We start from the raw sequence: 27,329 nt of genomic DNA, 5'->3' as shown, positions 1-27,329 counted from the left end.
CGATGTATATGTAACCAATCCTGCTCTAGAGCGCGACAGAAGCGCAACAGATATGCTATATGCTGCTCAGAGGTCAAGAAACGGACGTCTGAGTCGGGTGAAAGTGGACGCGGAGGGTGTGATGCTGAAAATGGGGTCTGACAACGGTAAGGTGGTCGCTGAGCTCTCTCCAGCTCCTGTATGCGACGTGTCAGTGCCTCCTGCTGTATCATCAACGATGTGAGGATGTCCTCCGTAGAATACCCAACATGGTATGGGTGATACGGATCAGACAGTGGCATGATAGGGGGCGTAGTCCATAGAAATGGCTCGCTCGATGGAGTGAAGGATGGTGTAGTAGATGGTGCAACGGTGGGAAACTGAGACGCGAATGGAAAAAGGGATGACAACATGGGTGGAACAGGGACAGGCGGCTGCCTAGATGACCCCTCTCCAGGACGCGGTGGCGGTATGTCCTTAAGAAACGTAACAGGAAGATCTGTGCGATGAGCATCTGTGATGTGTGGGAGAAACAACGGGATATCAATGGGTGCTGAAATGGGTGCTAAAACGGGTGCTAAAACAGGGGCTGCTGGAGGTGTAACTGGTAACACGAATGGTGGGTAATCGTCGTCATCATCTATCCACCCATTACGTGTGTCGGCGTAACGTGGATCTATATGGGTAGCGAAAGGTGCACGGTCGAACAGCACCGGCACGGGATCAGGAAGTGGTGCAACAACAGGATCCTCCATCAAGAGTGGAGCGTCAACAGGAGCGTCAACAATATGATCATCCACCAACGGTGGAGCAACAACAGGATGATCGGTAATGGGTATATCATCAACAAAAGGAGCAACAGCGGGTGCATCGTCATGAACAGGGTCATGCTCTAATACAGGGTCAGGAGCAGCTACAGGCTCTGGGGCCACAGCAGGCTCCGGATCAACAAACTCCATATTAAAATCAGCTGGATCATCAAACAAGGGATCGACAGGGGCTACAGGCTCCTTTAGGGGCTGATCTAAGTGAATGAACTCAATATCCTGGTCAGGATCAAAACCAGGGGGAAAGACAGGATCTAGATCATCATCAACATCGTGATCAAACTCAAAGTCATGTGCGGGAGCAGGTGCAGCTGATGACACCATGTCAGGGTCGGCGTCGTGAGAGTGATGCTGCACTCCCTGAGTGTGCAAGGATGCGGACGCTACAGACTCAAAGGAGTCTGGAACAGGTGAATGAATAGGAGCCTCCTCTGTAGGAGCATCAGCAATGGGTAGGATAACATCAGCAGAAATAGGGGCCTCACCCTCATGGTCAATCTCAGGCGGGTCCTCCTCAAACAGATCGACATCGTCGTCAGAAACGACATCGAGGGGCATATCAACAACTGGATAGGCAGCAAGGGGTACAGGAGCAGGGATCACCACGAGTGGTAAACTCCCAGCGAGATGGCCATCAGCAGGCTCAGCTACGACGTCAGGCAGCGCAAAGGGCTGGAAATCGTCATCATCGGTACTGGTGGTGTCGGAAGTGTAGACCTCTCGCTCCGACGAAACTATGTCATCTGATACTATCGCCATGGGATCTAAGGTGTCTGAAACTCCAGTGTCTGATGAAGAAGGCATGATGTCTGTAATAAAATCACACATATGCACAAACAATCAATCATATAATCAAATAAACATGTTAGTCACCAATAAGCAGACAAGTAATTCTCCTAGTCTCACTAGACTAACCTCCCAGCCTCTCAGACTAAACCTCCTAGTCTCTCAGACTAACTCCCTGGCCTTTGAGGCCAAAACCTCCCCAATCTTTGAGATTGGACCCCTCAGTCTCCATGACTGAACCTCCCAGCCTTTAGGGCTGAACTCCCTCAGTCACCACGTGTTGATGCATGGAATGTCTGTTGACTACGTCTGCATAACATCTTAGGTCAAGATAGGTCATTATAGGGTCTAGAATGTCAAGTTTAGGTTTTATGTATAAGTTTCACTTGAATGTCATAGGATGTAAAAGGTTCCGCTTCATTGTCAAATAGGTTTCGCTTATAAAGTAGTGCAAAGGTTTCGCTTGAAAGGCATGTCTTTCAAGCGGAACTACATGGGCTATATATAGGTGTTGAAGCGAAACATTAGTGGTAGTTGTTGAACATAGAAGCAGAACTGTTGAGAGCATTTGGTACTAAAACTCTGTCAAAACTGATTCAAATTGCAATAGAAGAGAAGGAATTGAAAAGGAAAAGATATGTTACTTCGCATATATTGATTCCGCCTTTATACGTGAAGATGAACTATCTCTACTGACTATTCAGGGTCGGAACATGGTCCAACAAGTGGTATCAGAGCTCAGGACGAGGAGTTCATACTACTACAGCTTGAATCTGCAGAAATCTCTCATTTCTACTCACTTTCTCTCATACTTTTTCAGTTTGAAGTGGTTCCTACGGTTGAAATGGCCTGAATTTTGACTATATTGTGTGTTATACAGTATTAACAAATCCTAGAAAGTCTCAGGTTAAAATTCAGAATAAAACATGGTGAAAATTGGTTAGAACTAGGTTTCGCTTAAACGGACATTGAAGGTTCCCCTTGAAAATACCTAGTTTCGCTTGAAAACACCATAAATTCCGCTTGAAATACTGTTTTCGCTTGTATGTTCCGTTTGTATGACATAGTTTCGCTTGAAACTGCAAGTTAGTTCCACTTATTTGGACGTTTCGCTTGAAGGATCAATTAGTTTCGCTTGTAGTAAAAGTCTGATAGTTTCGCTTGTACGAACACTAGTGGTTTCGCTTATTGTGACAACTTGATTAGTTCCGCTTGTCTGTCACTGGTTACTTTTGCTTGTCTGTCACTTGTTGCTTTCGCTTGGTTGTCATCATTGATTGTTTCGCTTGTGTGTCAGTTTTCAAAATCTTGAAAATTTTTCTAAGTGTTTGTTGACTTTGTAGGTACATTCACGATGGATGATATTTTCTTGAACCCATTTAGCGACATGTACGCGTTTGCAGGAAATACCGGAAATACCGGAAACGATGATACATTGTCAAGCAATACAAACGAGAACCCGCCAAAAGAAAAGAAAAGAGAAGCTTGGGAATCGGAAAGTGCTTTGGAACATTCAATAAACCCCTAAAGCTTATGGCAATCGAGGAGTACAGTCGGTGGTCCAGAAAGTTTGAAGATTGGATGATGGCCTTTTCATTTCCAAGTTGGAAAAGTTTGAAGAACGGTTACGAAAATGGAAACAAGAATGGTGAAGCATTAACGTCGTCTGATGAGATTGATTCGTTTGTAGCCGAACAAAAATGTGTGGCTTTGTTGTTCCAGTCTGTTCGAGAAGACATCATTGCGTTGATCGATTACACAAACGCAAAAGATCTTTGGCAAAAACTAGAAAAGAAATGTCTAGGAAGTACTGAAATTGTAAAAAGTAAAAAGAAACTTCTTAGGAAAGAGTTCGATATGTTTGGTTGTCTTAAGAATGAGTCAGTTTGTAAGATGATAGAAAGGTTTGGTCATCTGAAGTTGGAATTATCACGACACGATATCACATATTCTGATGATGAAGTTGTGGACAAACTGTTCGATTCATTACCAGATGAGATGGATTGGAGATATTATGCGTTGATGTTGAAGAACACTATTGCTCCTGAAAATTTGAAATTAGATTTGTTGATTGAAAAACTCGAGAGTCACGAGTTGGAGCTGAAGAAGACATAAAAAGTAAATCACTCATCTTATCAACAGAATTTGGATCTCTACTATCCGAAAAGTATGTTGCCGAAAGCTACTTCTCCCAAGACTGCATTTTCAACTGAGAATGTTTCTTCAGCAAGCAAAGAAAGTCAAAGCAGTGGAAACCACAGTGGTTATCACAGTGGATCTTCATCATCTGCAAGTCATTCTAATGCAAAATTTTCATGCAACATCGCAATAGATTTGAAGAATGCACAGAATTTTGACGAGGAGTCGGCTAAGCAACAAATGGTATTCTTGGCGTCTGTGTTGGAATCATATGAAGGATTGGTGGCTGGTAAGATCGGGAACACAAATCTGACGAAGGAAGATTATGACCAGATAGATCCCGAAGAAATGGAGCTGATCGATATTCGTTGGGCTATGGCAAGTGCTGTTCGTCGAGCACAACGTTTTATGGAAATTACCAGGAGGAAAACGATCTGTGGTCCATCTACCAAGCTGGGGTTCGATAAATCCAAAGTGACATGCTTCAAGTGTAAGCAGAAGGGTCACTTCAAACGCGAATGCAGAAACGCTTATGCTGATGAGTCAGAGAATCCTTTCAAAGATGATTACTACAAGAAGGCGATTTATCACCAGAATAAATCTGAGCCGCCTAGATTGAAGCAGGCTGAAGATAACAGGGACAAATCTAGAGCTCTTGCGGTGATCTACGATGATGAGGGGTATGATTGGAGCAAAGAGGTTCTACCAGAAGAAGATGCGGTTGGTTACGCATTTATGGCGAAAAACAATGAACCTGTTCCTTGGAAAGATAATCGAACGGAAGAGCAGAAGTATAGATACAGAAAAATGATTACTGAAAACAAGATCATTAGACTGTCTGGTATCTATTCAGAAGCAAAGCGAGCAAGAAGATGGGATTCGGATAGAGAGTGTTATTTGGATCCGTATGGAAACATCGCGATCGACGACAAAACATTGGATATTGAAGCCATCATCAAGGAGTACAAAGAAGAGGATGAGTATTGGCAACACAAATGGTGGGGAACTCCAACTGAGAAAATGATAGAAGAAGAGAAAGAAAAAGAGAGAAATGAGAAAGAAGAGAAAGAGCAGAAAGAAAAAGAAGAGATCGAGAAAGCAAAGACGGTCGATACGGGCATTATCAATACAACGCAAGAGTTGACAGTAGAGAACCTGGGAAAAATGGCTGACAAAGTGTTGGCTGCTAAAGCACTTGAGGTAGACTCTAACTCCGTGTCTGAGTCAAAAGGCCAGGTCAGTCCAAACTCGTCAACAAATGCGTCAGGTAAAAAGATCGAAGGAAATGCTGATTGCAAAAATTGCAGCAAAGAATGCAATTTTTGTAGCACTGTAACGTATCTCAACGGTGAGAAAATTAAAAATCTGACATCAAAGGTCAGAAGTGTTGAGGATCAGATTCTTGGTCGTGACAAAACAGTTAAAGCTTCAACTGAACGGATAAGAGAATTAACTGCTCAAATTGAAAACTGATAAAATTGAACATGAAAAAGTTAAACGTGAAAATGAAAAGTTAATTCTTGAAAATCGTCAGATTTCTGAAAAATTTGAAAAACTCAAAAGCACTGTGAAAGATAGTGATGATCGAAATGGTAAAACTTTTAAAGAAAACGAACATTTAAAAGCAGTGGTAAGAATCAAAGAAGAATCAATCAACAAACAACTGGATGAAATCGCTAATTTGAAACTTAAGGTTCAAGAGGCTGAAATTGAAAACGAGCGAATCCAGTTGAAGCTTAACAGTTATAGCTCCGCAAGCTTTGTGTTGCAACATATTGTTCCCAAACCCATCGGGAAAAACAAAGCTGGCGAAGACGTGTATTCTGATGGAACCGGGGTAGGTTTTCACAAAGTTCCACCGCCGATTTTGCATAATTACACGAAAAAGGAATCTGGGTTGGTTGAACTTGAGGAAGAAAGTGAAGTTAAACTTCCTGAGAATATTGATGTTATGTTCACGTCTTCCAATGACGTTAGTGTCCAAAATGATGTGGTAAAAAGTGTTGTTGAAAAGGTGTTAAAACCGGATAGTGACGCTGCTGAGGAAGATGGGTGTTTCTTTGACAAATACATTCCGAAACAAAGGTCCAAGAACAACTTCACTGAAGAATCAAATCTTGTCATGTACAAGAAGTTGGGTTCAGATAAGTTGTTTTCGGATTTAGAGTTTCCGATTGAGAATGTAAACATGAACAAATTAACAAATGTTTTCAAACTGGTCGAAGTTGAGTTGTCAGAAGTGAACAATCTGAGTCAAACAAAGAGAAAATGAGTTTTGAGAAACAAAAAGTTTACAACAACATGTTTATAATAAAAATTGAAATAACTGGTCGGGAGGTTATCAGGGTGGTAGGAGTTATCAGAAATGGAATGGTCAAAACAAGAGATTTGCTAAGAAAAAGGTTTTTGTGAACAGTTCGCGTTCACTTGCTGATGAAGAGAATCTAATTTTTTTCAAAATCAAACAAGGAGTTCTTGGAAAAGAGAACTTCACAGGCTCAGTCTAAAGGAACGAGTCGAGGTGTTGATACTCGAACTTGTTTTAGATGTAATCAAGTTGGTCACATTGCACGAAAGTGTACCAATGTGAACCCTAAGACTGAAACTGTGAAGACTCAACAGAAGAAAGTTGAAGTGAAGGGTAAAGCACCAATCGTTGTTGAGAAAAAGAATGTGAAAAATGAACCCGTAAAGAAGTTGGTAATTCAAAATGATAAATTTTACAAAAGGGTGGCATTGTCTCAACAAGTTTGGAAACCAAAAGTTGAGAAGAAAATTTCAACTTCTGAGGAGAAAAAGGCTGAAGAATCAATTACGGTTGATTATGATGCAAATTTTCCACCTCTCAAGGCTGAAAATTTCAAAATTCAAATTGCGAGAGTCAAAGTTACACCTAAGGCTGATGAGGCCTGGGTGGACTCCATGTTTGACTAAACAATTTGAATTGCCAGAGCTTCCTGGATCGCGAAGCATGAATCGGCATCTTTCTTGAAGTTGTTTAAGTGATGATTTGTTATGTGCAGGATCTTCCAAAACTTGTATCCAGATGGATCATGGATAGTGGAGCATCAAGACATATGACAGGGAAGACCGCGTTACTGTATGATGTGAGAAACATTAATGGTGGTTACGTAGGTTTTGTGGGTAATCAAGGAGGAAAGATTATAGGTGAAGGAACGTTATCCAACGGGATCGTAACGTTTGAGAGAGTTAACTACATCGCTGAGCTGGAGAACAACCTGCTGAGTATCTCCCAGATCTGTGACAGGATGTATACTACTCATTTCACTGACAAAGAATGTTTGATCTTGAAACGGGGATTTGTGATACCTGAGGAATGGATCATCATGAGGGCACCAAGAGTCAATGATCTGTACGTGTTGGACATGAGTGTAGCTACTACAACCACGGGTCAGGCTCATTGTTTTGTGTCCAGAGCAACTGAGAAAGAATCAAGATTATGGCACCGAAAGATGGGGCATATTCACCTAAGGAAGATGAATCACTTGGTGCATAATGATTTGGTGACAGGAGTTCATGTCAAAGGTTTTCATCTGGAAGGGGAGTGCATAAGCTGTGTTAAAGGCAAACAGAAGAAAAAGTCACACCCTACAAAGCAAGTCAATTCAGTTTCAAGACCATTAGAAAGACTTCACATGGATTTGTTTGTTCCAGTGAATGTCAAGAGTATAACAGGAGATTATTACTGCTTGGTCGTGACTGATGATTATTCCAGATTTTCATGAGTTTCATTTTTGAAATCGAAAGACGAAACATTTGACAGTTTGATGGCGTCATTTAAGAAAATTGAGAATCTGTACCAGAGGCCTATCAGTAGAATTCGAAGTGATAATGGTATTGAATTCAAAAACAGTAAGATGGAAGAATTTTGTGATGAACGAGGTATGCTGCATGAGTTTAGTGCTCCGTACACTCCGCAACAGAATGGAGTAGCAGAACGCAAAAATCGGACGCTAATCGAGACGGCTAGAACTATGCTCGCAGACTCAAAGTTACCAATTAATTTCTGGGCTGAAGTTGTTTCTGCTGCATGCTATACACTCAACAGGGTTCTTACTGTCAAGAAGTTCAACAAGACATGCTTTGAGCTAATCAATAACCGCAAGCCGAATTTGAAGTATCTAGAACCGTTCGGGTCACCCTGTACAGTTATAGAGCCTCATGGAAAGTTTGGTCCGAAGAGTATTGAGGGAATATTTGTTGGTTATGCAAATCCAATGCGACGTGTCTTCGTTCCAAGTGAGAAGCGGATTATTGAAGCAGCGAATGTTGAATGTCAAGGTTACACTATGCCACCACAGAATCCTGGTGATTCATGGCGTTATCATTATGACAAACTTTGGGATTCGTTTGACATGAGAGAAGAATCAGAGGAAGATGAAGATTTCTTTGATGAGCTGGATATTTTGCGAGAGTATGAGTCGCAGCTCAGGTTCCCAGCAGAGTATTCTGGAAGACCTCGGGAAACTTCAAATGATGATGAAGCAGGTCCTAGTCATGCTGGTGAACACGATGATGAAGTTGCTCCTGGTAATCAGTCGGAGGTGAATGATAATCAAGAAGCAGAAAATATGCCAGTTTTTTATCATGGTGATTCAGACTCTGGGGGGGAGCAGATCCAGTTATCAAGTCAAACAAACCAAGTTGGTGAACAAGATGCAGAATAGAATGTTACTAATCTGGAGGGAAATGTTGATGTTCCAAGCGAAGTAATGCCGCGAACTCTTTCTTATCATCCAGAGGAGTTGATCATAGGAGAACTGCATTCAGGCGTTCGTACAAGACGTCAAATAGACCAGAGCTTAACATGTTTTTATTCAACAGTAGCACCTTTACAAACTGAATTTTCATTAAGTTGTTTTATCTCGCAGGTCGAACCGAGAACTTACAAAGAGGCACTTACTGAAGACTCTTGGGTCATAGCGATGCAAGAAGAGTTAAGTCAGTTTGAAAAGTTGGGAGTGTGGAAGTTAGTGGATTTGTCGGATGGTCAAAGGAAAATCAATACAAAATGGGTATTCAAGTGTAAGAGGGACGACAGAGGAGTGGTTGTAAGGAACAAAGCTCGACTCGTTGTTCAGGTCTTTAGTCAACAGGAGGGGATTGATTTTACAGAAGTCTATGCTCCTGTAGCACGACTAGAGGCTATCAGAATTTTCCTAGCATTTGCGTCTTGGAAGAATTTTAAAGTGTATCAGTTGGATGTTAAATCGGTGTTTCTTTATGGGAAGGTCAAAGAGGAGGTTTATGTTGGTCAGCCGCCGGGCTTTACTGACCCAATTCACAAGAACAAAGTTTATTTGCTGGACAAAGCGTTGTATGGTCTACATCAGGCACCGAGAGCCTGGTACGAGACTTTGTCTCAACACCTACTCGCTAACAGCTTTATCAGAGGGAAAGTGGATGCCACTCTCTTCATTAAAGAGGTCGACGGATATCTTCTGATCGTTCAGATTTATGTAGACGATATAATTTTTGGGTCAACGAATGAGAAATTGTGCAAAGATTTTGAACAGGTGATGAAGCAAAAATTCGAAATGTCATCAATGGGGGAGATGAAGTTCTTTCTGGGTTTACAAGTTGAACAACTTCCTGAGGGAATTTTCATTCACCAGACGAAGTACGTGCATGATATTCTAGAAAAATTTGGAATGTCAAATTCTACTCCAGCTGCTACCCCACTTGCGACTAATCATGGGATTCACCCAGATCTCACCGGAGACAGGGCTGATGAAACGTTCTATCGTTCCATGATAGGTTCTTTGATGTATTTAACTACTTCACGTCCTGATATCATGTACCCAACGTGCCTCGCAGCAAGATATCAATCTAACCCGAGAGCTTCGCACATGATCATTGTCAAGAGGATATTACGTTACTTGAAAGGAACACCCACATTGGGGTTGTGGTATCCTAGAAAAGGCGATTTTATGCTCGAAGGGTATTCCGATTCGGATTTCGGATGCTGCAAAGTCAATACCAAATCAACTACTGCAGGATGCCAGTTCTTTGGACCTAGATTGGTTACCTGACAATATAAGAAACAAACGTCTGTGGCGTTATCTACATGTGAAGCGGAGTACGTTTCTGCTAGCAGTTGCTGCTCTCAGATCCTGTGGATACAGCAACAGATGCGCGACTACGGTTTGCAGTTTCTTAACACACCTCTGCTTGTTGATAATTTGGCCGCAATAAATATAACAAAAAATCCAGTACATCACGCTAAAACTAAACGTATAGAAATTCGTCATCACTTTATTCGCGATTGCCTCGAGAAAAAGTTGATACGAATTGAGAAAATCCACACTTATGAACAAAAAGTTGATTTGCATACCAAAGCTTTTGATAAAAATCGGTTTCAATATTTGTTAAAACTTAATGGTATGAAATTAATTTCGGTGTCGGATGGAATTGTGAGCGTTGATGAGAGTACTGTTGCAAATGAAGACGAGAAACAATCTGCAATGGTTTGTCGATTTTTTACGTGTTTTGGTATTTAGGGGGAGTATAGTTAGTTGTATATAGATATATTTTCAGAAAATACAAAAACAGTAAAAAATGCAAAAATACAAAAATATGATAAAATTGAAAAAGAGCTTGTGTATATATGGAAAATGATAGTACATCGGCTAGACAATTACAGTATGCTAAAGATTTGTAAAGTCTAAATGAGTTAAACAGTCTCACTAATGATGTGTCGATAGGTTTTCGCACATTTAGTAGATTTATTCGGGATATAAACCTAAAATTTCAAACTTGTGAAATTCGTGGGGAACACTACTTGGATATATAGGTAACCCCTGAAATCTCGTTTGAAAGGTCTCGTATTCTGATATACTAGGTTTTTATACTCAATGATGTCTGGGGTATTATTCCGGGACTTTTGCTGAACGGAAGTTCTGACCTAGTCCTTGGCTAATACTTTCACCCAATGCTTGAAACATAGCATAAACCCTCAGCATGCAGATGAAACAATAAAATTGATAGTCGCTGCTGTTGTAAGCTAAAAGATCCTCTAAAGGGGACATACTGAAAAGTCGAAGCTGATATCTCTCTGCGTATATGGAAATATCGACCTGAGATCCCTCGGCCCTCGCATACCTAATTTATGAACAGATATCATTGTAGTATACTCACCTGTAAGACTGAATATTGGGATTCTAGATACGGGAGTATATTCAAGAGGTGGGACACATGAATTGAGCTAAGTTCATAAAATATCTAAATTGTATCCTGAATAGATTGAAATCTGTGTGAGAATTTAAGATGGATCAGTATATCGACAATCGAGGTGAATTGTTTAAGTCTGAGCATGTAATTAAGCTTAACGGTACTAGTAATTGGTCTGAAAAGCTGATATGATTCCCTGACACGCTCGCCAAAAATAAGTTTGTATATAGTTCAATTTCTTTACATTCTGCAATTTAAGTTTTCTGTATTTTATTTCATAGTTTAGATCACCATAAAAATCCAAAAAGATTTTATTTCTGCTTTATTTTAGACAAACTAGAGTGGAAAGTTGATTGTCTGATTCTCAAGACTTGAAGCAGATGCAGGAGATTCTGAGCTGAAAAATGAGGAGAGCTTACTTTGTCAGAGACTGAAATGTTTTCAAAGTTAAAACAAGTTCATTAAATTGGTGCTTTTACATTGTTTTTAGAAAATATGAAAATGTTTTTACAAAATCAGTTTGATTCGTCAAATGATCAACCAGGGTCATTAAGTTGAACTTGGTAGATTAATTGAGTATCGGGGTCATTAATTTGGACCTGAATACTTGAGTGGATTTCTAAAGCTGATTGTGTTTGTGATTTATGTTGAAAAGATAGAATTGTAATGTTATTTGTAGAGTAACAGGTTTGGACTTCATTATTCCCAACGAAAGCTAAATGTCAAAGCTTGAACTAGAAACCTCAGATTCTAGCATACTGAGAGGGGGAGTCTGTGAAAGGGGGAGTCTGGATCAACAGCTAAAGGGAAGTCTGAAGATGGAGTCAAGATGTGATTCGAAACCTGTGAAGATTGAATAATGTAAAGACAGAGAGTTAGAGAAAAGACCAAGACTGAAGACTCAGAAGCTGAAGACTGCTGAAGACTACGTCAACATCCAAGGGGGGAGTCTGTTGATGCATGGAATGTCTGTTGACTACGTCTGCATAACGTCTTAGGTCAAGATAGGTCATTATAGGGTCTAGAATGTCAAGTTTAGGTTTTATGTATAAGTTTCGCATGAATGTCATAGGATGTAAAAGCTTCCGCTTCATTGTCAAATAGGTTTCGCTTATAAAGTAGTGCAAAGGTTTCGCTTGAAAGGCATGTCTTTCAAGCGGAACTACATGGGCTATATATAGGTGTTGAAGCGAAACATTAGTGGTAGTTGTTGAACATAGAAGCGGAACTGTTGAGAGCATTTGGTACTAAAACTCTGTCAAACTGATTCAAATTGCAATAGAAGAGAAGGAATTGAAAAGGAAAAGCTGTGTTACTTCGCATATATTGATTCCGCCTTTATACGTGAAGATGAACTATCTCTACTGACTATTCAGGGCCGGAACACGGTCCAACACCACGACTGAATCATAAATTTTAAAAAGTGCTCAAACTTTTTGTTTGTAAAAATGTTTTGTGTCCTGGATATGGACGTAATGTATGAAATGTAAAAATGTTTTTGTGAGAGCCCTAGTGATCCTAATCTAGACTCGAGAAAGAATCCTAGTTCGCTATGATCAAAGCTCTGATACCAAGCTGTCACACCCTGGCTTTGCGGAAGCGTGGGTTTATTTGGTGTGACTTCTTAATACCATAGCTTAATCACAACAAAGCTATATGAAAGTAAAACCATGATGATCATCCATTGATTCAAGTTTGAAAAATAAAATACGACAACATTGTTTTCAAGAGTCGACACATGCAACGGATTACAACAAGACATAATAAAAATATTGTTCATATGACACATCCATAAGACATGAATTAAAAACACAGTTTAAGACTTGTGACTCATCCAAGCAAAAGTCACAATCCCTAAACTTGGATGACATCATCTCTCTTACGCAGCTTGACAACATAGCACACCTTGCCAGATCCCTAATTTCCTGAAATACATGCAGTTTTGAAAAATCAACAAAAAGTTGAGCGAGTTCATGTAAAAGTGAGTATGAATAAACCTTTGAAGTATGTATAAAAGTCCCTGGTATGTAGCAATAAGGAAAAAGTGATCACCAATGGGTTGCAAAGCCACTGGTATGTGTGAGAAAGTGCAGGGAAACTCAAACCTAGCAGATTTGTACCGGGCTTCCGGCTGTAAGACACAGTCACCTCTATGGGCCTCCCCGGCCTCACGGGTATGGGCTCGGTACACCCAAATAGATCTATCACTCTTGTGTCCCTCGGTCCTATCAAAGAGGATTAATGGCCTCGAGCGCTATACCCACCCCTCACATGATCTAGTTGTAGTAAAAACCCTCCCTACGCTAACCATACTGATGTGGGTTAAAACATACATAATTTCCCCGTGTAAATTCTATAAATTTTGTATAGTTTTTATTTGTTTTTATTTAGTGTTAGTATTATATTATGTTAGTTTGTGTTTTGGCAGGTCTTGGTGCAAATAGAGCGAAAATGAGTAAAAAGAAAATAACCAGGCAGTTGGGTTGAGTAGGGCGCCAGTGACTGAAGTTAAAATTGCAGCTATTTTCTGTGTTTGGGCCGAGCTCACTTATCTCTATATTATTAAAGTTCGAAGGACCATAAATACAAAAGAGCTTAAATGAAAAATTATTTGTGAAGCACTTTAGGAGTTGAGGGACCATAAGTGCACAAATGGGTGAAATTGGAATTAATTCCCAAAAGTCATCACAACTAACATACCAGTGAATTGTGAATTTGATGTTGACCGAGTAGAGTTTTGTTGACCAAATGTTTTATTTACTTGTGGACTGGATATACATGAGCCCAGCAAAATGCTCTTAAAATTCCAACTGTCATCGCCTTGTGAGATTAAATATATAAATGTAATATTTAATCTTGTAGCCTATATAATCATTTATATTATATTAGATCAAAATATATTTACTAACCTATTAATAATTAGTTGGTAATTGTTGATGGACCATATTACCCTTATTAACTAATTGGGTTTCCTCTTGGGTGTATAAATAAGGGGCTTATTAGAGAGTTAAAGGGTTACACACATTACACAATCAAAAACCCTCATAACATCAAGAATTCGTCTCTCTCTCCCCATAACCGAAACCTCCCTAATTTCGGTTTCATCACCATCATTAACTTACACCCTAAGGAGGAACCAGATCATCCTGACAATCATGTCGAACTCAATGGCTGCATCTCTGACTGGATTCTCTGCTGGCCTGTCTGCTGTAACAGGTATTATTCATGTTTTCCATTATGTTTAAATAGAAGTGATCCAACATGTGGTATCAGAGCATATGTTGATAAATCAGTTATGGTTTTGTATCCATTATTCTGGGATCAAAAATCTGGAAAACGGAAGTTTTTTAAGTCATTTAAATCAAAACTGTTTCGAGTCCTAATGAGCTGTCACAACCCCCGACCCCTATCCCGGGAGCGGGCGGCCGTGAGCCAGTTTCGGTGGTATCTGGGTATTGTCTAATTTTGCAGCGGAATTTTTCATCAGGACCGTAGTTAGGAAATATTTTATCAGAGTAAAACCACCATATTTTCATAATATTAAACATAAGGGATAAAACCCAAGTTTTCAGTACACACATTTTCATAGGAATAAATCCTATTTTATTTAATAAAAACATCTATTTTATTTTAGTTAACTTTATTGCCACTTTCCCAAGCCTTTAGTGCTCTCCAGCTGGCTTTTATTGGCTTTACACTAAGTTACCTGAAACACGTGTTTAAAACATTTTATCAGCAGGAAATACTGGTGAGTGAATCCCAGTTTAATCAAGTTTTAACTAAAAACCAATTTGCAGTATTGAGGGCACATCCGCAATTACATTTGTATCCAAGACATCACAATTAACATCAGTGGTACGGTCATACTCAACTTATGGGATGTTACCACGCCAGTAACCAATTTTGTATACAAAACCCCAACATACCCACTATAATTGTATTCTTTACAAATACTCAATAACTGCTTTATATATATTTAATTAAGTGAGGTTTTGTAAAAACAGTAAACAGAAAGGTTTACAAAAATGAATCAACTCACAAAAATGAGTTCATAAAAAGAAGGATCAACTCACATTGGTATTATAGGGCTTTCCTTTGTGATTCCCTGGTTATATTCTAATTAAATAAACAATACACACGCGTTAGTATAATAACCCATTTTAACATTAGTAATACCCTCCCCGAGACGGCATTCCAACGAATACGTCGGGCAGAACCACGACAGCCGTTACGGAACCCTAGATCAATCGGGCAGAGTATCTAATACGTATCCAAGGGTTATGATACTTACAACGAGGCAGAGCTTCGCTAATTAGGGGGTATAATACCCGCGTATTATAAGCCTACTACAGAAATTGTGATTGAGAATGAAATTTGGGACGAACAGAAATGAAATCCGATGCCTGCTATTTATAGTTGCTGATACTGGACTCCCTCGCGGCCCGCGTAAAATATGGGCAGGGCTTACGCGGCCCGCGTTGACTCCGGTCAACTGCGTAGCTTAGCCTGGTCACCAGGTAGACTCGACACGATATCGACACGTGTCAGCTCAGAGCTGCGCCACCATTTGGAACACGCGCGGCCCGCGTAAACTAATGAAGAGTCTTACGCGGCCCGCCTGGACTAAAGAATTTAGCGGAGTCCAGTTACACTCTCACACGGCCCGCGTTAAGTTTGGGGTGGGTCTACGCGGCCCGCCTCAACTTACTTTTTCATTATTTTCAATGCTATATTATATTTCGGGTTTAGTTTTCCCATACGGGATGTATTTTAGGAAGTGTAGGGGTGTCAGGGGTGTTTTAGGAGGGTTTTTATATTTTGGGTATTACTCCTGAGTTATTTAATAACATATATAGTGCACTCACATTAAGTATAGTAACCCAATTACACTTTATCCCTACGTCACGAGACAGAACCCCAACGGATTTAGACAGAGCCTTGACATACGTTACGGGGCCCTACGTCAGTCGGACAGGGTATCAGTGATCAAGGGTTAAAATACTTAAAACGGGACAGGGCTTTATTATTATTATGGGGTGTAATACTAAGAAAATAGGGGCATAATATATCACAGATATAGGATATATCGAGAGAGAGAGAGGAGGTCGAGAGGGACTTGTGCACACAATATGTTGATTCTTAATCCATATTTATACTACCCAAGACTTTGAGTGCACGTTTCCTTACTCCACGTATTCCTACATCATTAATTTCAATCATACACGTTAGCTATCTTTTATTCAATGTAGATTGATTCTTATTATTATTATTCTTTTCATTTCATGTACACAAAGAAAAACAAACGTATTCTTACTTTGACTTATTTTGATTTATATTTATTATTATATATTATAATTAATTTAACTATTTCACTCATTTAACACGTATAACTTATAAAATATAACGTTTTATAAGATGATGAATATGCCTTTAGGACGAGCATATTTTTATCTACATTTTGAACCAAGTTTTATTAGAAACAGAGTAGGTTCCAATATAATGTATTTTTATAATTTAATTATTAAATGGTTCCTACGCTTGCCCAAAATAACTCATATTTTCATTGGTCAACTTACCCATGATGCATATATATTTTATATAAATAAAAATTTTGGGAATGTTACATGAGCCGAAATCCCTGTTTTCGGAAATTAAGTTTAATAATTTTGACTCGAAACCATAAACGGGATAATAATATCCGAAATCTGTTAACTGAAATCTTAAAATCTAGATTTCGGAACCCAGAATTATGTTTATATTTTTTAGGGTTCATCATAATGTTCTAAGAAAACTCGAAAAATTCATTAAGTTTTGGAATATAATCCGGATTAGTGGGTGTTTTACTGCTTTTGATCTGAATTTTATCTACTAAAAATTTCGGAAACTGTTAAAAGATAATCAGTTATTATTTTCGAAATCTTTTGATAAGTTTAGATCAGCATTAAAACAGGAAACATTATCCCACAATCCCTAAAATTTCGAGTTTTCAGTTATCATCACAAAACAGCTGTTAATAAGGTTGCTACTCGAGACCATAAGGTTGCTACTCGAGACCATAAGGTTGCTACTCGAGACCATAAGGTCATAACTCGAGACCATAAGGTTGCTACTCGAGACCAAGGTTGCTACTCGAGACCAAGGTTGCTACTCGAGATAATAAGGCTACAACTCGAGACTAAGGTTGCGACTGGAGACCTCATAACTCGAGATCTCAAAACTCAGTCGAAACCATGACTCGAGACCATGACTCGAGACCTCACTCGAGATCTCAAAACTTAGGCTGTTTAAATGTGAACTAAAAATTTTTTTAAGTACTTGGTTTTGTTAACACTTAATTAATTAATCAGAATCAGATAATTTTTGCAAAACCAAAATAGCTTTACTTGAATGAGCTTCTGATGTATTAATTCTGGCCAAAGCTTATTTAATACATCTATTTATTGTTCAAGTATTATGAAAGCTATGTTAAGTATGCATTACAAACGTGAAATGTCTTAATTCTGGCCAAAGCTGATTTAATTCATTTATGTTTAGCATGCTTGACAAGTGCATAACTAGAGTGATTGTCTCATTTCTGGCCAAAGCTGATTTGTCACGATTACTTTGCACACATACTTAAATGATTACACTTCTGGCCAAAGCTGATTTGTCTTCGTTTAAGTAGAATTTTTACTAAGTCTATTATTTTGATGTTAGTAATAGACATTATCACAACTTCATAATTAAAATGGTCATTATTTATGCCTGCCTTAGTATAACAAGCCCATTATATCACATTAGGACTTCTTCTTTTGTATCATAACTTGCTCATCTTATTTCCACTATCAGCACCCAATTGCGGGATTCCACCTTTGACTGGTGATAACTGCTGAATGGAAGGATGCCCTCATGCTTACTCTAGGATTGCTAGACTTTGATTATGCTTTAAGAGAGAATAAGCCAGCGGACCTTACCGCTACAAGTACTGCTGCTGAGCAGATAGTCCATGATAAATGGACTAGGTGTAACCGCATGTCTCTCATGTTCATGAAGCAGTCCATTCATAACTCAATCAGAGGGGCCATTCCTGATTCTGAAGATGCTAAAACCTATTTGGCTTCTGTGGAGAATCAATTCAAGGGAACATCAAAGGCACACGCAAGCACTCTTATCCTCAAGCTGGTGACAACTAAATATGATGGGAGGAGCGGCATTCGCGAACACATCATGATGATGCATGACATGGCCAATAAGCTGAAGGGCCTTGAGATGGAAATCAGTGATGGTTTTCTTGTTCACTTCATCATCACTTCGCTTCCTTCGTCCTATGAAGCATTCAAGATCAATTACAACACTCAGAAGGACAAATGGACGATGAGTGAGCTGATCGCTATGTGCGTGCAGGAGGAAGAGCGTATGAAGATGGATCGCACTACTGATGTTGCTAACTTCACCACCTCCAGCTCAAAGAAGAGGAAGAACTCTTATCCAAGAAAGGATGCTTCTAAGGTTCAAAAGCCAAATCCAAATCCTAATACAAGTGTACCTTCCAGCTCTAAGAACTCCTTAGGCAAACCCTATTGCAAGTTCTGTAAGAAAACAGGACATAAGCAAAAGGAATGCCCTGACTTCAAGGAGTGGCTGGCTAAGAAAGGTAACGATTTTTTCATGATACTTGAGTCCTTTAATTTAAATGTTCCTGCTAATTCTTGGTGGTTTGATTCTGGTTCTATGGTTCATGTTACCAATTCACTTCAGGGATTCCTTACAATCCGGAAGCTGGGGAGAAACCAAAGAACACTTAAAGTTGGGGATGATCGGGAATTAGAAGTGAAGGCCATAGGAACATTACAATTATTTTTGAAAACTGGTTTATGTATTAAACTTTATGATACCTTATATGTTCCTGAGGTAACTCGGAACCTTGTATCAGGACCAAAGTTAGACATGGACGGTTTTGTCGTTTCTCATGGTCATCGCAAACTCTCTATTCTCTATGATTCCGTTGTTTATGGTACTGGCATTCTGGATGGTGGTCTCTATAGATTAGAACTAGATGATAATTTTTCCAAATCTTTGTTGTCATATAATATTAGAATCACTCACAAAGATGGAAAAGAAACAAATTCGAGACTTAGAGACTTCATCTATGTTGTGGCATCAACGTTTAGGCCATATCTCAAGAGAACGATTAAATCGTCTCGTAAAGGATGAAGTCTTACCTCCTCTCGATTTCACTGATTTTGGAAATGTGTCAAATGTCTTAAAGGCAAAATGACATCAGCGAATAAGAAAGGTGCCACTAGGAGCTCTAATTTATTAGAACTCATTCACACTAACATTAGTGGTCCCTATCAAATCGCTGGCATCACAGGACATACTTCATTTATCACTTTCATTGATGATTATTCTCGTTACATGTACTTGTATCTTATTAAGGAAAAGTCTGAATCTCTTACAACTTTTAAAGATTATAAAGCTGAAGTTGAAAAGCAATTAGATCGTCAGATTAAAGTTGTGAGATCAGACAGTGGCGGTGAATATTATGGAAGACATACTGATGTGGGTCAAGCTCCTGGTCCATTTTATGAGTTTTGTAAGGGCCAGGGGATTGTGAACCAATACACCATGCCTGGTACACCTCAGCAGAATGGTGTCGCTGAACGAAGAAATCGTACCCTTATGAACATGGTGCGCAGTATGTTAGCCAACACTAATTTACCATTATTCCTCTGGACTGAAGCATTAAAAGCAGCTGTTCATATACTCAAAAGAGTTCCTTCTAAGTCTGTCCCTAAAACTCCTTATGAACTTTGGACAGGAAGGAAACCGAGTCTTAAATATATGAAAGTATGGGGCTGCATTGCTGAAGCAAAACTTTACAATCCTTTCCTAAGGAAACTTGACCCTAAAACAGTTACCTGCTTCTTTATCGGGTATCCTGATCATTCAAAGGGTTATCGTTTCTATTGTCCTTCCCATGTCACTCGTATTGTTGAAACCAAGCGTGTTGCGTTCCTGGAGGATTTCAAGGTCAGTGGGAGCAGTACCAACCCTTACGAAGAATTGCAAGAAGTACAAGACGCGGGGGGGGGGAGACTCGTCGCTTACCATTACTCCGTTTACTCCTCTTGTACCCCATGCAACTGCACCTGAAGCCACTGCACAAACTCCATCTCCACAACCAGAACCCATCATACCTCATAACGAAGACACATCAAACGCTCAAAACCAAGACAACGCTGAACCCGAAAATCAGCTCAGGAGGTCATCTAGGCAGAAACGGCCTACTAATTGGGATGATTACGTTACCTACCTGACTGAAATGGATGCTGGAAAGCTCAATGATCCTATCTCTTATAATGAAGCCATTAGCAGTGATCAGTCTTCTGAATGGAAAAAAGCAATGATTGATGAGCTTGAATCCATGAAGAAAAATGACGTTTGGGATTTGGTAGAATTACCCAACGGTGTCAAACCTGTAGGTTGTAAATGGGTGTTCAAAACAAAACTGGATCCGAATGGGAACGTTGAACGCTATAAAGCGAGATTGGTTGCAAAGGGCTACACTCAGAAAGAGGGAATTGATTATCAAGAGACGTTTTCACCTGTCTCTCGTAAAGATTCATTAAGGATCGTTATGGCCCTAGTAGCTCATTTTGATTTAGAGCTACATCAGATGGACGTCAAAACTGCTTTCCTTAACGGAGACTTAGACGAAGATGTTTACATGAAACAACCTGAAGGCTTTAAACCTGAAGGTCAGGAGTATCTAGTCTGTAAGTTGAAGAAATCCATTTATGGGTTAAAACAAGCATCACGTCAATGGTACCTCAAGTTTGATGAAGTCATGAAGAGGCAAGGTTTTATGAAGAATCAAGTGGATCAATGCACCTACCTCAAGATGAGTGGGGGTAATTTTACTATACTTGTCCTTTACGTAGTTGATATTCTATTGGCAAGTAATAGTTTAGACATGTTGCATGAGTCGAAGCGGTTACTCTCGCATAACTTCGACATGAAGGATCTCGGAGATGCTTCTTACGTCATTGGCATCGAAATTCACCGAGATAGACACAAAGGGATCTTAGGATTGTCTCAAAAGACTTACATAGATCGTGTCCTTACACGTTACAACATGCAACAGTGCAAACCCTCCGTCGCTCCAGTAGTTAAGGGAGATGTTTTCGGTTCATTCCAGTGTCCGACAACAGAGGTTGAAAAGGAGCAAATGAGCCAGATACCTTACGCGCCAGTAGTCGGGAGCCTGATGTATGCTCAAGTCTGTACTCGCCTAGATATCGCTTATATTGCTGGAATGCTAGGCCGTTATCAGACTAATCCTGGCCTAGATCACTGGAAAGCAGCTAAGAAGGTCCTCAGATATCTGCAAGGGACGAAAGACTATAAACTGACTTATAGAAGAAGTGATCACTTAGAAGTGGTAGGTTATTCTGATTCTGACTTTGCCAAATGCAAAGATGACAAGAAATCCACTTCGGGCTACATCTTTATGTTAGCAGGCGGACCTATCTCATGGAAGAGTCATAAACAATAGTTAACTACAACTTCCACAATGATGGCAGAATACATTGCTGTTTACAACGCAACCTGTCATGGAATGTTGCTTAGAAATCTGATCACTGGACTCAAAATCGTTAATTCCATTTCTAGACCATTGAAGCTTTGCTGTGATAACTCAGCTGCCGTTAGTTTCTCGAACAGTAACAGTTCGACTGGAGCTGGTTTATATCTCGATACAAAATATTTGTTTGTACGTGAATGAGTTGAGGAAAATAATCTTTGTATTGAGTATATTAGTACTAAAGATATGCTAGCGGATCCGATGACTAAAGGTCTCCCACCTAAAGTTTTCGAAGAACATGTATCGAATATGGGACTTACTAAAGACCTTATTTAATGGCATATTGTACTAGCTTATGTTTTAATTAATAAAATTTCCTCAGTTTGATTTTGTATGTCTCTAACATATGTTCTGCCGGTGTAATGACATATAGACAAATATAAATACAAATCAGACGCTAAAGGGCTTATACATATTTTGATCGTAACTATTAGGTTTTAAATTGAGGCTATAGTAGGATTAATGGGGGTCCTGAGTCGAATGATGATTCAACGGCTGTATTTCTCTGCTATAGCTCTTGGTTTAAAGCTAAAATGAGTGTTAACTCCTGGCCAGGCTTACCTAATACTCATGATAAATGATTACTTGGCTAAGTGGGAGAATGTGAGATTAAATATATAAATGTAATATTTAATCTTGTAGCCTATATAATCATTTATATTATATTAGATCAAAATATATTTAATAACCTATTAATAATTAGTTGGTAATTGTTGATGGACCATATTACCCTTATTAACTAATTGGGTTTCCTCTTGGGTGTATAAATAAGGGGCTTATTAGAGAGTTAAAGGGTTACACACATTACACAATCAAAAACCCTCATAACATCAAGAATTCGTCTCTCTCTCCCCATAACCGAAACCTCCCTAATTTCGGTTTCATCACCATCATAAACTTACACCCTAAGGAGGAACCAGATCATCCTGACAATCATGTCGAACTCAATGGCTGCATCTCTGACTGGATTCTCTGCTGGCCTGTCTGCTGTAACAGGTATTATTCATGTTTTCCATTATGTTTCAACAGAACTGATCCAACACGCCTTTGTTAGTATTTTTATTGGGCCCAACTATTGGCGCAAGAGGATACCTACGGCAATTGTAGGGACTTTTATAATGGGTAATATGGATACAACATCAGACGGCAGCAACATCGAACGAAACAGGCGACAAGAGGAAGGAATTAATTTCCTTTAGAAGTGGGGTGCGACGATCAAGAGAAAGGAAAAAAGGATTGGTTAAGGGTTCAAGCCGCGATTCAAGATTCGGGTTTGGTTCGCAATTATTCATTTTTTTAGTTTTGTTAGACTTTGTGTTTTACAAACTATTAAACATGATTTGCTTATCGTTTGAGACTTGTTTCTTTTTAGCGACTATGATTCTTGGCTAATCTTTTATACTACCTGGGTTTAGATGAACTTGATGATTGTAATGCGATTTTGACATGATTATGGTTATTTGATGTGATTTACATAACTTTGCCTTGTGATTGATCTTGATATTGCATGTTGGTGTGTTTTGATTGATTATTGGTTGATGAATTCAGCGGTTTAGGCACATAGAAATATCCCCTAGACTTAGAGTTTAATTTGAATCGTTGATCTTAGGGTTTTCGATTTGAATATTGAGTTGAGAAATTGACCAATTCGATTAATAATTAAAATCAATTTACTAAAACTTACATCCTCATCTTGTGACTCGAAAGACGATTAGGGTGAGCTAGGTTATTAGCTAATTATTGGTGGGTAGATTGGGTAACCGATAGCTCGGGCTCGTTTATTGCATCGTAATTAGGGTTTCCTAGGATTTTTATTATCAAAGTTGGGTTTGCTTTGCGATTTTGGGATCCTCTCTTAACATAACTGTCTCTGAGGTCAAAAGGATTCTATTTTCGTAGGATTTGGTATCGATAGCTCGAGTCGGTTCGTTCTAGCACTTCACATTTAGTCTTGCTTCTTCATTTGGGACATCTCTAGCGGGGGGTCAATTGAGGGAAATAGATATTTAACCGTTATCATTGTCACATTAGCATTGCATGATTCTAGGGATTCGACACCTAGGTAGCCTTTATCTCATATATATTTGATCACAATTTGCTCGCGTGTTTGCTTCGTTTGCTCGTTTTGTTTCCTACGTTTTCTTGCTTATTTTAGTTGTTAATTAATTATTCAAAATCACTCAAAACAAATCTAAAAATTTGACTACTTATTCGATAGAGGTTCAGTATCTAGAGTTTGCATATAGTGTCCACGGATTGATATCCGGTCTTGCCATCTACACTACACTGTGACCGGTGCACTTGCCGATTGTGTGTGGTTTAGGTTGTGATTCCATCTTTAAAACTTGTTCGAATTTAATATACACATTTTCACACATCAAGTTTTTGGCGCCGTTGCCGGGGACACTGGCACTTTAGAGAACGACCTAAGTCGTCTATTTAGTTGTTTACTTGCTTTCGTAGATTTTCATTGCCTTTAGGTGCCTTTTGCTTGCAATTTGTGCCTTTAGGGTTAGATTTGCTTTAGTATTTAGGTTAGTAATTTCAGCATTGTATGCACCATACTCGTTCACAGGGGCCACCTTCGTTTGTTGCTTCGTCTGAGCCCGAGCGAGATTTTCACGAGCGCCTTCGCACCTTCCGAGCTATTCAGGCACGCATTCCATCTTCTGCTTTCACTATGGGTGACAACGAGGCCCTGGTTAGGAGAGTCGTCGCAGACTACGCCAGGCCGAACGCGGCCAATGCTCGATCCAGCATTACCCGACCCGCTATCGGAGTTAATCGCTGGCAGATTCCACCCCAGATCATCACGATGGTTAAGAACACCATCCAGTTCCATGGATTACCTTATGAGGACCCGAATGTCCATATTTCTCTCTTTTCAGCTATCTGCGATACGTTCCAGGAGCAAGGTGTCACCGAGGATGCCTGCAAGCTGCGTCTATTCCCATTCTCACTTGCTGATCGTGCTCATGCTTGGTTGGAATCCCTTCCTGCGGGATCCATCACTACCTGGGCTGGTATGAAAGAAAAATTCTTAGGCAAGTACTTTCCCCCTTCAAAAATTGCTCGTCTGAGGAGCATGATTCAAGAGTTTCGCCAAAAGGAGGGAGAGTCTTTCTATGAGACATGGGAGCGATTCAAGGAGTTGTTACTCAAGTGTCCTCATCACGGATTCGAGGATTGGGCGTTAGTTGAGAAGTTCTATTATGGAGTGACGCCCGCTACGAGGAATATGCTGAACACCACTGCTGGTGGCGATCTAATGACTGCCAAGACACCTGAGGAGTGCATGGATATGTTTGAGGATATAGCGATGAGTAGCTACGAGTTCCCTGAGTCTAGAGATTCATCCGCTACACATAGAGGAGTGCACAAGGTCAATGAGGTCACCAGAATGCAAGCACAGATTGACGCTTTGCAAAAGCAGGTGGGTGATATAAAGGTACAGAAGGAGCAGCTATGCGAGATATGCACTGGGAGGCATGACACGACCGCGTGTCCTATTGCTCCTACTGAGACACCAGAGCAGGTAGAGTTTGTGGGTAGTCGAAATCAAGGAAATTTCGGGGAGCGTTACAATTCGAATTGGAGGAACCACCCGAATTTCAGTTGGAAGAACAACAACCCACCGGGGTTTCAGTAGCGTCAGAACTTGTTTCAGGACGCATGAGCAGGATCGAGTTCGTGTACGAATAAAAACCCCACGTTGGAGGAGATGCTGAGGCAGAACCCGGAGACAATGAAGCAGAATCAAAAGACCCTGGTTCAGCAGACACAGTTACTGACTCAGTTCATGACCAGAGAGGAGGCACGACATCAGGAGAACCAGTCGCGATTCTTGGAGCATGAGACTTTCATGAAGAATCAGAGCATGGCTTTTCAGAACCTTGAGAGGACTGTAGGTGCGATGTCAGAGAAGTTGGGTAAGAGACCTCCTGGTGGTCTCCCTAGTAGCACTGAGGGTAATCCAAATGCCACTGCAAAGGCTGTTACTACGAGGAGTGGTCGAGGAGCTGTAGAGGTCGAGCCGGTAGTCGATGAGGACCCGGAGGTCGACGAGGAGATTGAGATGGAGACACCAGCTGGCAAAGTGCACCGTAGGCTGCGCCCAGCAAGTACAGCACAGTCCAGCGGGTCTTCAGGAAAGAAGAATGTGACAACCCGAAACTTAGAACCTTTCGTTGTATCTTGATGTAACTTGCTTGAAACACTTTGTGACTAATTAACTTGTTATTCTAGTGATATAAGTGAACCTTATGTGATTATGTGTGTGATTGTATGTATAGTATGTATATGTGTAAGGGAGCCGAGAACCGAGAACCCGACTCGAGACCATGAGGTCTCGAGTGAACAGTAACAGTTGGGCCGGTTGGGCCGTTTAATCACACCGAAACCCATTAGGGTGCACCTCCTTAGCTCACTAGTATATAACCTTGGTGGATAGCCAACTTTGCCATTCTTTGGGCAACCCACACTCACTCTCACACACACTCTCCTACTTCCTCTCTCACTAAAACCCTAGAACACAAACACACTCCCTCATTCTCGGATTTGGACCCTTGGATCGGCTCACACACACATCCGGTTGGAAGCTTCATACACACCTTTGAAACCCATCAACCGGTTAGTGTTTCTTGATGTTTATTGTTAATGTTAGGGTTTCATGATGTTTGTTGTCTAGTCAAAAAGTGCCTTGATTCATATGATTTTTACATGAACTTGTAAGCAAGACATGAGGAGTTGGTGTTCAAGTAATCGGTTCATAAGTATTTCTCATTGTGTGTTATAATCGGTTGATGATGATATGATGATAGTGTGAATAATATATTCAAGATTGTCATGAATGTGTACACATGCTAGAAGATAATAAGGATTTTGATGAAACCGGCTTGCATATGGGATGATTGAAACCATTAGATGAGTATGTTTAAGTATTTTGATTTTTTGTTCATGTTATGACTATGATTAATGCTAAAAACCCTAAAAATAGGATGAACAAGTTGATGATCAACATGAACATGACTTGAATATATGAAGAACAACATGAACGTGCTATGAATGTGTTTTGAATATTTGAAATCTGATTTGTTTGATCCATTTTGGGTAATTGTTCGACAACAAAACATGTTTAAGTGGATAGTACATAATGTTGCATGACATTGAAATTCTATTGGGTAGTACAACTGTGCACAATCAGCAGGTGTCCAGTCGAGACCCCTGGTTCCGACTCGAGACCATGACCATGACAACTCGAGACCACAGATTGTGACACAGGTTGCGAGTCGAGAATCCCTAGTCTCGACTCGAGACCACGCATGATCATCACATAAACATCATGACCCGAGACCATGCTTGCGAGTCCGGTTGCGACTCGAGACCAATACATGCATGACCCGAGACCTCCTCAGATTGCGACTCGAGATCCTGTAAGCTACACTCGAGACCGCACAGTCTCGACTAGAGACCGCACAGTCTAGACTCGAGACCACGCTTGTTGGACTTGCATAATTACGGGCCTGAGTAATTGGGCCGAACATATGGGCTATATGTGCTACTGTTAATTGAGTATGTTGTGCACTGTTGTTGAACTGCCATGATAGACGTGTATGCCATGATCGTTACTTGAGTATGAATACGTGTAGAACATACATGCACTACTTGGGTTGAACCTGACTTGAATGGTATCTATGTTAGGACATAGTTGACCACTTACAACTCGATTGACCTTTCTGTGTATCTGCCGAGCAAACCAAGGTGAGTTCACACCCTCTACGAAG

The 27,329-nt window shown here is 40.1% G+C and overlaps 1 protein-coding gene and 1 non-coding gene across 2 annotated transcripts; one reads left to right on the top strand and one right to left on the bottom strand.

Moving 5' to 3' along the window:
- Positions 1–24,226: 24,226 nt before the first annotated feature.
- LOC110938551 lies at positions 24,227–25,195 on the top strand. Its single transcript, XM_022180818.1, has one exon. It carries the CDS (start codon positions 24,227–24,229, stop codon positions 25,193–25,195), a length of 969 nt encoding a protein of 322 aa, XP_022036510.1.
- LOC118482818 lies at positions 24,620–24,726 on the bottom strand. Its single transcript, XR_004868901.1, has one exon. It is a non-coding gene; the product is annotated as a small nucleolar RNA R71 (small nucleolar RNA).
- Positions 25,196–27,329: the final 2,134 nt, after the last annotated feature.

The sequence above is a fragment of the Helianthus annuus genome, chromosome 1 (genome assembly GCF_002127325.2).
Source record: "Helianthus annuus cultivar XRQ/B chromosome 1, HanXRQr2.0-SUNRISE, whole genome shotgun sequence".
In the NCBI taxonomy this organism is placed as follows: domain Eukaryota; kingdom Viridiplantae; phylum Streptophyta; class Magnoliopsida; order Asterales; family Asteraceae; genus Helianthus; species Helianthus annuus.
The sequence above is the reverse complement of the archived record's forward strand: the minus strand, read 5'-3'. Positions and strand labels throughout refer to the sequence as shown.

Bases quoted from the DNA above. Each gene is read 5' to 3' on its own strand.
- LOC110938551 (XM_022180818.1), top strand. From the start codon at position 24,227: ATGGGTGACAACGAGGCCCTGGTTAGGAGAGTCGTCGCAGACTACGCC.